We start from the raw sequence: 15,905 nt of genomic DNA on the forward strand, positions 1-15,905 counted from the left end.
ATTTAATGCTGACTCGCACCATCGACTGTGATAAAAGCTTATCACCTTCTCTTTACTTTCTCTTCGTCGTCACGTAGATCTGCGTTAAGGCTGCACGGCAATTGAAATTGATACCATTAACCCTTGCATTGAAGCTCATTTAAGTCGACCCCCACTACATCTCATTATTTCACCAACTCCCTCCTCTTCAGCTTCTTCACGCTTTCGAACCTATAAATAGGCATCGCCGGCTTGATGGTTTTCACAGATTCATCGCTTTCTACTCAAAATACAGAAACATTCCATCAAAAAAGATGGCCGCTTCGCAGATCTCTGTCCGAGTTGAAGCCAGGCGTTGAACTTGAACCGTTGTCACCCGTCTTCCTTAAGTATTCCTGCATCGAGCACCTATGAGGGACTAAGCCAACGTCTACACCTACGCTTTGTCTTTTTTTCACTTACTTTATGTTTTCAAATCACGGTTAGGACAGATAGTTATCTAATTTAATATTCTGTCGCTTTTTGGTTCTTTCCATTTGGTAAACATTTGAAGTTTTTAATATGACTTTTTTACTTTTTACAATGCACCCACTCTCATGGAAGACATACTCATTACGTGAATGAAACATATAATTCATTTGCGCTTAGTTTTTAGTCATGATGGCATTACGCCAGCCCCGGTGATGACATGGATCATGTTTCATTTCTAATAGGCTGAACAAATGTGATGTGACTCAAAATTCCTCTTTTATTTTAATCCAAAACTCTAAAAAAGGTTATTTATTTTCATAATCCTAATCAAAAATTTTAATACTTAGCTTAAACCGCTATGCCAATCAAATTAACGGAGAATCCATTTTATTTTACAAACATATGAGCTTCACATAACGACGCCAGCAATAGGTCGCATGCCTTAATTACTCAACCCTTTAACCCGGCGATCATAGAAAGAACTGACTATACGTCGTTTATTTACTCATCCGTTAACAAAGTTCCCATTCGTAATAAATATAGGCAAATAAAGACTTCAACGTTTTAACATTAAAATGTAACAACGTGTAGCAACTGCCCTGGAAAACAAAATAAAATGCTTGAACATTATTCAAAACAGAACAGAAGACGTTCTGACTTATGTTTACTTGAAATATATGGGTTATATAATCTCGCAGCCAAAAAGGTCAAAAAGATTAACCAAAAAAACACACTGCAGGTGCGTATGAAAAAGGAAGTAACAGATAGGAATGGCTACTCCATCCCCACCACACACTCCCCTCACCCAGTTTCTTCATTTTGATCACAACATTTACCTTTCTGCAATTGAGTTCATCAACAATACAAAACTCATAGATACGGATTTTTTTTCAATCTTGGTTTCATTTAAGACTCCTCTCATTTACTTTAAATTATTGGAACTATCCTTACCGGTTACATTTCTTGGTAGAGGTATTGATTCTTAAGAGAAAAACTTGGTCCAATCTTACTCTACATAAATTATTTCGCAAATTTAAAAAACTTGGCAAAAAAAGTTATGGAAAAATCAAATACAAAATTTAGTATCATCATTCAAATTTACAATGGTCTGTAAACACAGATATACTGGCTAATGATTCTGCATTTATGATTTGTGTTCACGTATACATACATTAAATCATATTGATGACTTCTCAATAATACCCCTTTAATTTTTAAATTTTTTAGAATTTATACACGTTCAAATAAAAAATTTAAAGGCAAACAACATGGCCGACTAAAAATACAACTAAATCTAATAATGAAACTTATACTAGAGTCTAACAGAATATAGTAAAAAATGTCTTCAACCAAATATTATTACAGCAATAATAAATTATTTTTTTATAACACAAGGCCCATTTCAAATCACAAAAACAAGAAAAGAACAAAACTCAAAACACAAGATTTCAAACTCCCAACTATGCATTATCCATACCACCCCCACAATTAACACAACCTTATATACATCATTATACACGTAGTCGGAACAACCAGATCAAACATACACACAACAACTAACTAATAAATCCGCGCGAAGCGCGGACAACTCCCTAGTAGATTGTAACAGCCGACACAAATCGTTGAGGAGAATCAATGTATTAGCAGAATTATTTTATATATTTGTTGATTTATGAGTGGATTATTTGTTTTCATTGGATAAACAACTTTTTTAATGTAGAGTTGGTTAATGGCAGGTGGAATATGGGATCAATAGATACATTATAAGGATCAAATGATTAAAATAGGTTAAATGAATGTGATTTTCTAAAGCAAATTATGATGAGTTTTGAAATAATAATAACAAAAATATAGTATAGCTTAAGATGGTGAATGTCAGACTATGGAAGTGTGGTGATGATTATAAACCGAGGTTTACTACAAGGGAAACTTGGAAGATCTTGCGAGGAGTACAGACGCAGATTGATTGGTTGAAAGGAGTGTAATTTCAGTACAACACACCGAAGTTTTCTTTTTACACCTGGGTAGCCATCCAGGACAGACTGCCCACATGAGATAAATTATCGCTATGAAATGGAGGCACTACGGTTGTGTGCACGCTATGCAAGACTTGTCTGGAGTCTAGAAATCATCTATTTTTTCAATGTCAATATTCAGGAGAGGTGTGGTCGAATCCCACCAAAAAGCTTTTGACAACGGACTACACTAATGTTTGGGATGGCATTGTTACACTCCTTAATAGGAAAAGAAGCAAACTGGAGCTGTTTCTTCTTCGGTATGTTTTCCAACCCGTCTATATAACTGGTTCATGGTCGAACCCGGTTCAACCACCAGGTCGATCCGGTTTTAAAAACACGGAAGCCATGGCTAATACCAATGTCTCCACCGGGTCGATCCGGTTTTAAAAACACGGAACCCGGTTCATAGTTGAATTATGTTTAGTTTGTAAATTTGAGTATTTTTCATAGAAAAAACTGTAAACCAAAACTTAAACTTAAAATTATGAATATGTATATATATTTATAAATATATCAGGGATTAAAATGTGTTAAGCTGATCAGTTAATTAATATAGTTGATATGCTTCTTGACAGATTATCAGAGAGATTACACATAATTACAAGAGTTGATGAAATTCTAGATAGATATATGAGATGTGAAAATATGATATATAACTCCTGCATGACTCGAATAAATATATCTATATTAATAAAATTGAGCAGAAACTCTCCTCCTTGCGCCAACTCAGCAGAGGCTATTCCTAATTACGACACATGGCAGCTCCTAAATAAGTTGGCCATGATTTCTGATAAAAAAAATTTTGAAACGGTTTCCTTTCTCTTTAACTCCACCATTAATCCAATCATTAAACTATACCCACCTTCTCCTCCCACTCCGTCTCACTTATTCACCCTTCTTTCTTCCATGGTTAAGAAGCTACACCTACCTTCGCTTCAGTAAATTCATCACTTTCTTCCTCTCAAACATTATGATGATGACGGTTGCGGCATCTGTCTCGTGCCTTTCACTTTCCGGAACCCGCCACTGTAAGATTCTATATTCGATCATGGGTTTTATCATCTCCTTCTCCCTTTGCCTTCAAATCTTGAAATTTGGGATCATGGATTTTGCACTCTTCTCCTAGATTATTTGATTATCTCTGTGCTATTTCTTTTGGCAGATTCTGAACTTGCTCATTTGTTCTTGAACCATCATTGAAAGCATCAAAAGGGATGATTATGACAATGCCAATGTTGTTATTTTACCCATATTCCAATATGTCAAATTCTGATTGGTTTTTCTTTTTCAGGTTACAAGTTGCAAGCATGAATATCACCTTCAGTGCATCATTGAATGGTCCTCACATTCTATCCTTTTTGTCATCTTATTTATCTCAGTTTAGAGTTGAATATTTATCAGTGAATGATTTGTAATTTGGGTTTACATAGGTCACAGAGAAGCAGAGAGTGTTCTATTTGCTGGCAACTGTTTATCCTTAAAGATCCTGCTAGGACCATTTACTTACTTGCTTCATCAGGTTCCCTTTGTCAAACTCTAATCCCTGTAACAAAAATCTGTGGTTTATATGCTAAAAGACTCCTACTTTAACGGTGCAAAAGATTGTATCACTCAAGTGAACCAATGAATGTAATATATATATTTTAGAAACCAGAGTATTACCATGTTTACTATAATAATATATTTTTTTCTTTTGTATACTGTTCATCAAGTCCTGAGACATGAACTAGACATAGTGGAGAATGAAAAGAAAGAATGCATCTCCAACTTCTCCAAGGTTAGTATCTTTCGTTCAGTTTTTAAAAACATATAAATGTTTAACAAGTTGACGGTGTTGGGAAGTTGTGCTCTATGTACGGATAGCACATAATCCCATCTTCTTCCACAGCCCTTTCACGGTTGGATTGTGGAAAATATTCATGGGGAACCAGCTAGACATCAACCCATCATCGGCCAGTGAAAAAATCTTCATACTACAACTCATCACGTATAATATGTGGAGAGAACATAACTGCAGGACTTTCAGACAAAATTCCTCTTCAGAGCGATCAATGAAGGACAAGCTTCTCTCCATTCCGGCTACGTCGTATACAGCGCACTCTATGCTCGAGATCTAAGTCTGCTTCATTGCACCTTTCAACTAAGGATGCTCACCTCACTCTCAGTCTGTTTTCCATCTTCTTTGTTGTCAATGTTGCTATGTTTCATCAGACTTGTCTGTTTTTCATCTTCTTCTAATAAATTACTTGCAACAAACTCTGTAAATTTTTGAAAATTTGGTATGAATCTTTAACATGTTTTCAACAAAAAAAAAGAGCAATGTATTACAAAATGAGAGGCGATTCTGACTCAGTTTAGCTCAGAACGAATCCTCAGTACCACTCTACTCACCATGGTAGCGGAAGCCACTTTGAGTAATCATGTCATTGACTTAGGCTCCTATTTATTTATGTTTTTCCTCGAGTGAGTCGGCGAGTTTATTGAGCTGAGTATACACGGTAGTGAATATAGACGAATTGGCCGTGAAAGATGGTGCGTCGAGTCCGTCCCGAGTCCGAATTCGTGGAAGTCAAGGAAAAATGTGATATATATTGCTGTGATATATAATCGGGAAAATGTGATGCATATTGCTGTTGACTCTTAAAAATTTATTTTAACTATTGAAATTTTAATATTAATTCTAACCATCATGTGTTCTAGCGCATTAAAGTAGTGAACATTATTCTAATTTTGTTATAGAGATAGGGATAAAACTATAAAATAAACCATAATATATTAACCTATCATCAATTTATTTTTAGGTAAGATTACATAAAAATACCCTAACTTAATTTTGTTAAGCTTTTTAATACCCAGACTTTTTTTGCTAGCCATTTTAATACCTCAACTAATTATTTTGCATATTTTAATAAACAAACTTTACAACTGGGTTCATTTTAATACTCATTTTTTATTTTATTCAAAAATATTAATAAGTTTCAAACTAAATTTAAAAAATCTCTTAAATTCACAAGCCAATCTTAAAAATTATAGCTTTATTTGAAGTCTTAGAAATCAAAGTAACGAAATTGTGGATAATCTTAAATTGTATAATAAAATTTTTAAGTTTTGAATATCAAATTTGGTTTGTTTTTGGATATAGAAAACAAATTTATTTATTTTTCCATCAATATTTATTTTTTATAAATTTAATTTTATTCCACAATTTAGTTACTTTTATTTCAAAGACTTAAAATTAAAGTGCAAATTTAAAAGATTGTTTCTTAGATTTTAGAGATTTTTAAATTTAGTTTGAAATTTATTAATATTTTTGATTAAAAAAAGTTTGGGTATAAAATGAGCACATTTTAAAAGTTTGTGTATTAAAATGGGCAAACTAAATAGTCGAGGTATAAAAGTGGATAGCGGAAAAATTTGAGTATTAAAAGGCTTAACAAATCTGCGGTACTTTTATGAAATTTTCTCATTTATTTATAAAAAGTATTAGGCAATAAAATTAGTTTTAAATTATTGTAATTGTCTAATCTGTACTATAAAATAAATAATATTAGGTAATTTTATGTTGATTAATAATTTAAGTATTTTTCATTTTAGAATTATTATAAATTATTGCATTGACTCATGTTTCAGTTAAAATTCTATCTACAATTAAAAGAAAATTAAAACATGATACAATCTTCATAAGAGTTACATGTTAATATTTTTTTGAAATTTATTTTTTATCTATTACTCTCAAAGTATAAATGAAATTATTTTGATTTTTTAAAAATATTAAAATTAAATATTCTATTATATTCACATCAATATATTTTTTACTTAAATAAATAATATTTTACTTGAACAAATAATAAAAATTTAAAGTTAAAATATTATTTCTAAACTTTTTTTGGCATAAGGGTTCATGGGTATGTAATACCAACTCAATATCACTACACTTCTCCTACATAACCATCATAAAACTTCAAAAAATGAATTCAAACTAGGGGTGTTCAGTCCGGTAAAACCAAACCAATTAAAACCGAACAAAACCGAAATAGAAAAGTGGGTTGGATTTGATAATACCAAATATACCGATTGGATAATAGTTTTAGAAACCGTGTTATATAGATATGGGTTGGTATATAAACCGATCAAACCAAATAAATTGAATAAACCGATTAATACAAAATAAAGTAGTATAATTATATGTAAATTATAATATAAATAATAATTATATACACAAATTTATTTTATTGATGTGATCTTCATACTTGAGCTATTGATTTTAGTAATTTAATATTTTGTTTTTAGTTAAAAGTTATTTTTCATTTTTATCAAATTAAAAAACATAATTTTTATTTTTATCATTGACAAATATGTGTGCTAAATTTTGTTATTTAATAATATTATGGATTACTATTTCTTATTTTTTTCTATAAAAATATTATTATCTTAATTTAATATGTTTACTAATTATTTTAAATAATAAAAATATTCATTTTAAAATACCGCAATCTTCATGTTTTATTAAAACAGATATCTAATCATATAAAATTTACAAAATATTATAAAATATAAATACACTAATGGTTATTGGTATAAAATCGAATAAACCAAAAACAGACGGTATATAAACCAAACCAAAGTAAATATGGATTTAATATAGTATCTATTTTATATAACGAAATACTAAAAACCCAAAAAAATCGTACTGAAACCGAGCCGAAATCCATATTAGTTTCCCCTAATTCGAATTATTCATTATCAAGCAATAAAAAAACTCCCTAAAATCCAAGAAAATATAATTACATATGCTGGTCAATCAAGAAACATACGACGTTTGTAATGTCATGGAATCATCAACGATTATAACCAAAACCGCTTAATATAACCGGATATACGAGAATATCAACATTTTTTGACAGGCCATTCACTACCATTACAAAACAGATACAAAAACCTAATGATAAGATGTCTTTCCGCCGGTAATGCTAAAGCTTACTATGTCAAAAACATATAAAAATATTTGCATTAAAACAACTGTAACCTAAAAGCCCATCATCTTCAATAGCAGCAGGAGGTTTGTATATCTTTCATTTACAAGTATGGTATAATCATGTTATATAGAGGAGTGATCGATATAGAACAAACTTGATTGAAAATAAATCAAAACCATGAGAGATTAATATTACAAACAAATCGAAACATCTTTGCACGACGTACATGTGAAGCAGCTTTCATGTTACATAACAACCCTCATGACAGCAATGACGACAATAACATATTGCACAGTAACATAAAAAAAGATGCAACTTATGTTATTATTACAAACAAATGATAAGATTTCTGAATTTAATATAAATCCCCTTTTTCCCATGTTTTTATATTTACTGGAGAGCTTTCAGCCAAATCAATTTTACAAATACAATTTCTACTAATTCTGCTTCAAAAAAATACAATGCTTGCAGTAGTAATAAAGAAAAAAACTTTTCCCTATGTAATTCAAATGACTGAAAATAGGTATTCATCAATATTTTTACTACCTTCCCTGAAACAATTATCTCTTCTAGAAAAATCAGACCAGTATTACTAACCAAAAACAAAAATCATATCACCATTAGAAAACCAGAAATATCATTCCCCACACCTCACGTCCAAATGTTAATTTGCAATATAAACACTAAAATACTCAAACAAATATCAACCATTATGTTATAAAAATTATAGACATCCCCGCGCGTAGCGCGGAAAAACCACTAGTCTTAATATAAAGAACACGTATATAATTATATGTGACAAATGATCTCGTTATAATTGTTGGTGCGTGAAAACGATCATATTCTGACATATTATTCAAAAGGATCGAATGTGATGTATGTCTACATCGCAGTAGATTCTTGGATTATGTGGATCGGATAGGGTAAGCATATATGGCTTTTTCTTTAGATTGTTCTTCTCGACGTACATGTAATGCTGCTACCAGCTTTGTTAAAAATAAAATTTTCTAAACTTCAGTGGCAAACGAAGGGAAAGATTCTCGCCGCTAACCTTCTCTCTGGCCTAGAGGAACACAAAAGAGAGTACACACTCTCATAAAAACGGCATGACTTTCTTCATATAATAAAAACGGCGTGAATTGCAAAGCTTTAAAAAGACCAAGCAATCTTCCTTGTCCAGATTCTCAGTCTCACTGACTTGAAGCGGTGAAGCCTTTCCGATCAACCACAGAACCTTCTACGCAGGAATAGTTTTCTATCGTTCCTCAGAGATCAGTACCTTGTTCGACAAGGAATCTACGAAGATTTTGGATGTTGAAACCTTAGAATACATGCAATGGGGAAGCCGTCGAAGACTACGAGATGGTTTCTGATGATTATATTGGTGTTTTTTTTTTGTTTTTTTTGGTACAAATGTTAAATATATTGGTGTTATCAGTATCAACGGTGTGTGTGATCCTCGTCAGATCCAACTTCGACTCATGTAGCGTAATCGGTGGTAAGATCAGTAGCCACCAATTCGTGGAGGAGAAGCTTCGTTCAGATCCTAGTCCTCTCGGCTTCATGTTCACTTTGTCAACAAAACACTAGCCGTAGCTCCGTATATAGCAGCCATAGACGTCCTTGTCATTTAAGCTCCCTCTACTTGGTACTGCAGCTGGAGGGACAATGGAAATTTTAGTCAACGGAACGACTGGCTTGTTGCACAGTGCTGGTAAGAAGACGTGACATCTCTCGCAGAAGTGTCACATCAAAAAGCTTATGTGCTTAGAGAAGTGTTGCATCACGCAGATGCTCATGCTTTAGGATGAGATTATAGAAACGTACAAAGAAAAGATAATTTTCTTTTGTTTTGAATTTTTTTTAATTGCAAAATACGAGTTGAGATGACTTTTACTTCTGAAATCTGAAAGTAAAGTGCCCTGGAGTATGTGCATCTCTGGGGGTTGAACTGATAAAACCAAAATGTTGGGGTCATAAGTCGTATACCTGTAAGATAGAGCAATTTAATTAAGAATATGTGCATTTTGGGGGGGGGGGGGGGGGGGGGGGGGGGGGTTAAGTCGATAAACAAAATTTTATGGTCAGAGTTTGAATATTGTAGGGGATGGATCTAACCATCCCACAAGGCCCAAGGAATAGAAGGCTTGGCCCGGACCAAAGAAAGCGATGGCTCGGACAGTCGGCTTAAAAGGTCAGTCTCTCGGCTCGCTTCTAGAACACCTTGAGTCGATCGTCGTCGACTAGGAGGCATCCAGCTCGGCGACCACTCGAATAAATATGGGCCCTTCGACCCAATAAGGAAAGCCCACGAAGACAACATAAGCTAGGTCAAGAACGACACATCAGAGGACTATATAAGGAGAAGGAAGAGGAATGAGAAAGGGATCCGAAATCATCTGACTAACACTTGGCGGCTAGATTAGGGTTTTCACCTTTACTTCATCTTGCCGTTATTTGTACTTTTCCGGTAGCTCGTCGAGTTACCGGCCTCTTCTCTGTCGCATTCTCTTTACTTCTCTTGTAACCGACTGAACGTTTCTTCCGACCATAATAAAACGTCTTTGTTAAACCCACATCTCCTTTATCACCGTTTTCCGATCAAACAGTTGGCGCCCACCGTGGGGCCTCTCTAGCAAAGTAACGTTAGTACTATGGTTGTCAGCAACGACAGTTCTTCGTCAGGCGAGGAGCGCAAAGCTATCGAGGTGATGCCGGCTCCGAGGTGACACCTACGCCTACACCAGTGACTCCGCTACCCCCTCCTGCGTCTATGGAAATCATCCTGGCACGCCTCGCCCTGCAAGAAGCGGCGCAGAAGGCGGCGCAAGAGGCGGCGGTCGACCAAATCACAGCGATAGCAAAAATACTCGCTCCTATCGCCGCAAACGCCGAAGCTTCAACGGCGCAGTACCGTTGACACCTGTTTGCCACAGAACGAACCACCAACGAACCACCCTTCTACTCATGTCACGTCCTTCAACATAGCGATGCGACGCGCAAATCTGACCGACGAAGACAAAGACGCCGGCTTTTGCCAACTCTTCGTCGAAACCCTAGAAGGACCGGCCCTTACTTGGTTCACAGGCCTCATAGAAAACTCCGTCGATTGTTTCCACGACCTCTCGACGGCCTTCCTGAAGAACTATATCATGTTCACCAACCAAGAAACGACCGTGTCAGATTTGTGGAACCTCACTCACACCAGCGGCCAAAGCCTCCGCGACTTCATGGGGAAGTTCAAGGCTATCGTCTCGAAAGTTGATATTCCTGACCCTATCGCTGTCGAGTCTCTGATGAATACTTTGCACGTTGACTCCACGTTCCGTCAGGATCTTTACCGATACCCGACGAAATCTGTTTCCGACGCCATCGCTCGCTCGAATAACTTCATCCGCATGGAAGAAGACACAAGAGCAAAGTTCGCAAAAGAAGCAGCAGCGAAACAGCGACCCGCCCGAACAAACGACACCCGCCCTGAGCCCCGCCAGCACTCTTCCGGTGGGAATACCACTCAGAAGCGAGGCTACGTTAGTTCGGTCGGCGATGAGGAATCGCCAAAAACAGCAGCCGTCACGCGAGAGAAAGCCTGGAACCACTGGGATCGAGACTCCGCTCCAAAGCAATCAAAGTCGTCCGAACCAGCGAGTTCAAATTCCGAGGAACCAAAGAAATGGTGCCTCTACCACAAAAGGGATTCCCATGATACGAAGGAATGCAAGGTCCTCATCGGGCAGTTTTTCGACGGGATCACTAACGGGACGATTCAAATGCCCACCTCTCCAACGACACCGAAAAACACCAAAAGTTGGAGTAAGAACAAGGAGAAGAAGGCACAAAAGTCTCAACAGAACACGGCCCCGAGCGAGGAAAGAGCAAGCCCTGAGCGCACTCCTGTCAACAACGTTGGCCCTGCCAACGATTCGTCAGAAGACGAACATCCGCGTCGCCGGCGACGAGTGGAAGTCATACTCTCTCGCCCTTGTGACTCCTCTGACGACGACTCCTCGACAATGCAACCAGATTTACGCGACAAACTGAACAGCAAAGTTGAGCAGTCTCTCACTTCCCCGATAACAGATAGACCTGCGCACCCTATTGAAGCGAAAGAGCGCTACGAACGAACACGTAGGAAGCGCCGACCTCCGTGTGACCATCTCAAAATCCAGCGCCCGAAGAATAGGTCAAACCGGCGACCTTCGCGACCAGCTCAATTCAAAGGCCGACGACCTGCGAATCCAACTCAACCATTCGAAAGGGTCCGATCTGCGACGACGTCTCGAATCAGATAAGAAAAAGCCGGCAGAGACTCCTAAATTCGAGAACACAACTGATGATTTGAGGAAGCAACTCGAATCAATGCGAGCTCCCCGCACATTAGCGTCATAATGGGAGGATCACCTCCTTGCAATGACTCAGTTCGAGCCGTCAAAGACTACAAACGACGAGCCGCCACCTCCAAGAAGTGGCCTCCTCCAGTCGAAAATGATCACCAGATCACTTTTTCAGCACTAGATACCAAGGGCGTCCACATGCCACACAACGATCCTCTTCTCGTCGACCTCGACATCGGAGAATGTCTAGTCGCGAAAGTCCTTATCGATACCGGCAGCTCAGTCGATCTCATCTTTCGCGACACACTCGACAAAATGGGAGTTGATTTAAGAGATATGAAGCCTTCCTCTCGCACGCTCACTGGCTTCAACGGTGCCTCGGAGCAAATGATCGGAACAATTCGTCTTCCAGTATACGCAGGTGGTATAACCCGTACTGTCAAGTTTTCCGTCATCCGAGCCAAAGCACCCTACAATGCCATCCTCGGGACACCATGGTTGCATTCCATGAAAGCTGTTCCTTCGACGTACCATCAATGCGTCAAGTTTCCCGGCAAAGACGGAAAAACACAGACGATTCGGGGAGATCAACAAGCCGCGAGAGAACTGCTGATTGCAACTGTAAAGATGCAGCAACAGGCTTCCCTCGTCAACTCCGTCAGTAAACCACTCCACAAGATATACCCCCAGAAGGAGGAAGTTCGCGAAGTCGCACTTGATGAGTCCGACCCAACGAAAATCATCCGAGTTGGCGTCTACCTGTCCGACAACATATGTTCAAGGATCGTCTCTTTCATCAAAGACAACGCTTCAACGTTCGCCTGGAAGATTTCCGATATGAAGGGGATCGACCCCGCAGTTACCTCCCATGAACTGCACGTCGACCCGACGTTCAAACCCATCCGACAGAAGCGACGGAAACTCGGTCCAGAAAGATCTAAAGCAGTGAACGAAGAAGTCGACAGGCTCCTCGACGCGGGTTTTATTACCGAAGTCCGATACCCCGAATGGTTAGCCAACCCGGTTGTCGTCAAGAAGAAAAACGGCAAATGGCGCATATGCGTCGACTTCACGGACCTCAACAAGGCATGCCCAAAGGATAGTTACCCACTCCCTCACATCAATCGTCTCGTCGAATCAACCGCTGGTAACGAACTCCTAACCTTCATGGACGCTTTCTCGGGATACAACCAGATCTTGATGCATCCCGATGATCGCGAGAAGACAGCATTCATCACCGACAGAGGGACTTATTGCTACAAGGTGTTGCCCTTCGGGCTAAAAAACACCGGCGCGACTTATCAGCGACTCGTTAACCGAATGTTCGCTGATCAGCTTGGCAACACCATGGAAGAGTACATCGACGATATGTTAGTCAAATCGCTCAAGGCCGACGACCACTTAAAAAACTTACGCGACTGCTTCAAGATCTTGAACGACTACGGGATGAAGCTCAACCCGGCCAAATGTACCTTCGGTGTCACCTCCGGGGAATTCCTCGGCTACATCGTCACTCAGCGAGGAATCGAAGCTAACCCCAAGCAGATCTCGGCGATTCTTGACCTTCCAAGCCCGAAAAACAGCCGCGAAGTGCAGCGACTAACGGGACGCATAGCAGCTCTCAACAGGTTCATCTCACGATCGACCGACAAGTGTCTTCCCTTCTACGAGCTACTAAGGGGAAACAAGAGGTTCGTCTGGGATGGAAAATGCGAAGAGGCGTTCAATCAACTCAAGCATTATCTCACGACCCCACCCGTACTATCGAAGACAGAGGCCGGCGACACACTGTCTCTCTACATCGCCGTCACATCCTCCGCCGTCAGCAGCGTACTGATTCGAGAAGATAGGGGAGAACAGAAACCAATCTTTTACACAAGTAAAAGAATGACAGAGCCGGAGACGAGATATCCAACACTCGAAAAGATGGCCCTAGCCGTCGTCACCTCGGCCAGAAAACTGCGACCCTACTTCCAGTCGCACACGATCGAAGTACTGTCCAACCAACCACTCAGAGCGGTTATGCAGAATACTAACCAGTCGGGACGGTTGACCAAATGGGCGATGGAGCTGAGCGAACATCACATCGTGTACAAGAATCGCACAGCAGCAAAGTCACAGGTCCTTGCCGACTTCTTGATCGAGTTGACGCCAGAGCTGGAGCAAGACCTCATCCTACCAAGTGTAAACTGGATCCTCCACGTTGACGGTTCATCCACGAGTAAAGGATCAGGAGCAGGAGTGCAGTTGCAATCGCCAACAGGAGAACTCATTCGGCAGTCATTCAGTTATGGTTTTGCGGCGTCAAACAACGAAGCTGAGTACGAATCCCTCATCGCGGGGCTCCGTCTCGCCAAAGCGGTGAAAGCCAAAAGAATCAGCGCTTACTGCGACTCTCAACTCGTCGTAACCAATACCTCGGTGATTACGACGTCCGCAACGAAAGGATGGACGCCTACCTCAAACTCGTCCAGGACCTTACGCGAGACTTCGAGTTCTTCGAACTCACGAAGGTTCCTCGCGGAGAAAATGTTTGTGCAGACGCCCTCGCCGCTCTGGGAAGCAAGCTACACGACCAAGTCAAGAGGACAATCCCAATCCACAAAATCGAGAAACCGAGCATCGACACGAAGGCAGAACAGGTCGCGATTATAGCAGCGATCGACGACGCGATGGACATCGACGAAGCGGAATCTCCTTCGCAAGATGATCACCCAACAGATTGGCGCAAGGAACTCATCGATTATCTCGCTGAAGGTTTACTGCCCGCCGAGAAATGGGACGCACGGCGACTGAAGCGACGTAGCGCACACTACGTTGTCATGGATGGGGAACTACACCGATGGACTGCAACAAAGGTACTACTCAAATGTATCGCCGGCGAGGAAACGAGACTCGTCATGGCCGAAACACACGAAGGAGCAGCAGGCAATCACTCGGGCGGGCGAGCTCTCACACTAAAAGTTAAAAACCTCGGATTCTACTGGCCAACCATGAACGCCGACTGCGAGACATACGCGCGCAAATGCGATAAATGCCAACGTCACGCCAAAACCATACACAGCCCAACGGAGTTTCTCCACACCCTGACTGCTCCATACCCATTTATGCGATGGAGAATGGACATCATCGGTCCGATGCCGGCATCTCGACAAAAGAAGTTCATCCTAGTCCTCACCGATTACTTCACCAAATGGGTTGAAGCCGAAGCCTATGCCAGCATAACCGGCAAGGAGGTGCAAAACTTCGTCTGGAAGAACATAATCTGCCGACACGGGCTCCCATACGAGATAATCACGGACAACGGTTCACAATTCATCTCGCATCATTTTAAGGGCTTCTGCGACAGATGGCGCATTCGACTCAACATGTCGACCCCGAGAAACCCGCAGAGTAACGGCCAAGCCGAATCGACGAACAAGACCATCATAGACGATCTGAAGAAACGACTCGACTTAAAGAAAGGTTGCTGGACAGACAAACTAGACGGTGTCCTGTGGTCCCACAGAACCACTCCCCGCGGAGCGACGAAGACTACACCCTTCTCAATGGCCTACGGCGTCGAGGCAATGGCTCCCGCAGAAGTGAACGTGACGAGTCTGCGCCGATCGCGAATGCCACAAAACGCCGAACTCAACCGCGACATGCTCCTCGACGCACTTGACGATATCGAGGAAAAGCGCTACCAAGCGTTACTCCGTATCCAGAATTACCAGCATCAAATCGAGAGCTACTACAACAAAAAGGTCAAGTCGCGTCGTCTCGTAATGGGCAACCTTGTCTTAAGAAAGGTCTTCGAAAACACTAAGGAGTGGAAAGCCGGCAAGCTCGGAGCCAACTGGGAAGGACCATACAAGATAGTCGAAGTCATCAAGCCAGGAGTATACCGCCTCGAGACTTCAACAGGTGAAGCAGTACCGAGAGCCTGGAACTCCAAACATCTCCGCCTCTTCCATCCTTAGTCGAGGCGAAAACCAACCCGAGTAAATGCGCCCCAAAGGCCACTTTTACTCGCCAAAAAAAAAAAAAAAAAAAGGGTAAATGCGCCTCAAAGGCCACTTTTACTCGCCAAAAAAAAAACGAGTAAATGCGCCTCGAAGTCCACTTTTACTCGCAGTCTAAGAACT

General features: G+C 40.1%; 2 protein-coding genes and 1 long non-coding RNA gene across 4 annotated transcripts; all 3 read left to right on the forward strand.

The window, feature by feature from the left end:
* The first annotated feature begins 2,124 nt into the window (after positions 1-2,124).
* LOC106351642 lies at positions 2,125-4,782 on the forward strand. Of its 2 annotated transcripts, none has more exons than XR_001271343.3 (5): positions 2,125-3,496; positions 3,631-3,806; positions 3,899-3,987; positions 4,181-4,245; positions 4,311-4,776. It is a non-coding gene; the product is annotated as an uncharacterized LOC106351642 (long non-coding RNA). The 2 variants fall into 2 exon arrangements; XR_001271344.3 differs by having other exon boundaries at positions 2,127-3,496; positions 4,357-4,782.
* Positions 4,783-10,434: 5,652 nt separating this feature from the next.
* Positions 10,435-11,736, forward strand: LOC125584232. Its single transcript, XM_048752375.1, has 2 exons — positions 10,435-11,166; positions 11,263-11,736. Exons 1-2 carry the CDS (start codon positions 10,435-10,437, stop codon positions 11,734-11,736), a joined length of 1,206 nt encoding a protein of 401 aa, XP_048608332.1.
* Positions 11,737-11,832: 96 nt separating this feature from the next.
* On the forward strand, positions 11,833-15,765 carry LOC125584234. Its single transcript, XM_048752378.1, has 4 exons — positions 11,833-13,152; positions 13,297-14,272; positions 14,320-15,569; positions 15,685-15,765. Exons 1-4 carry the CDS (start codon positions 11,833-11,835, stop codon positions 15,763-15,765), a joined length of 3,627 nt encoding a protein of 1,208 aa, XP_048608335.1.
* Positions 15,766-15,905: the final 140 nt, after the last annotated feature.

This window comes from Brassica napus, chromosome A2 (assembly GCF_020379485.1).
Source record: "Brassica napus cultivar Da-Ae chromosome A2, Da-Ae, whole genome shotgun sequence".
NCBI classification, from domain to species: domain Eukaryota; kingdom Viridiplantae; phylum Streptophyta; class Magnoliopsida; order Brassicales; family Brassicaceae; genus Brassica; species Brassica napus.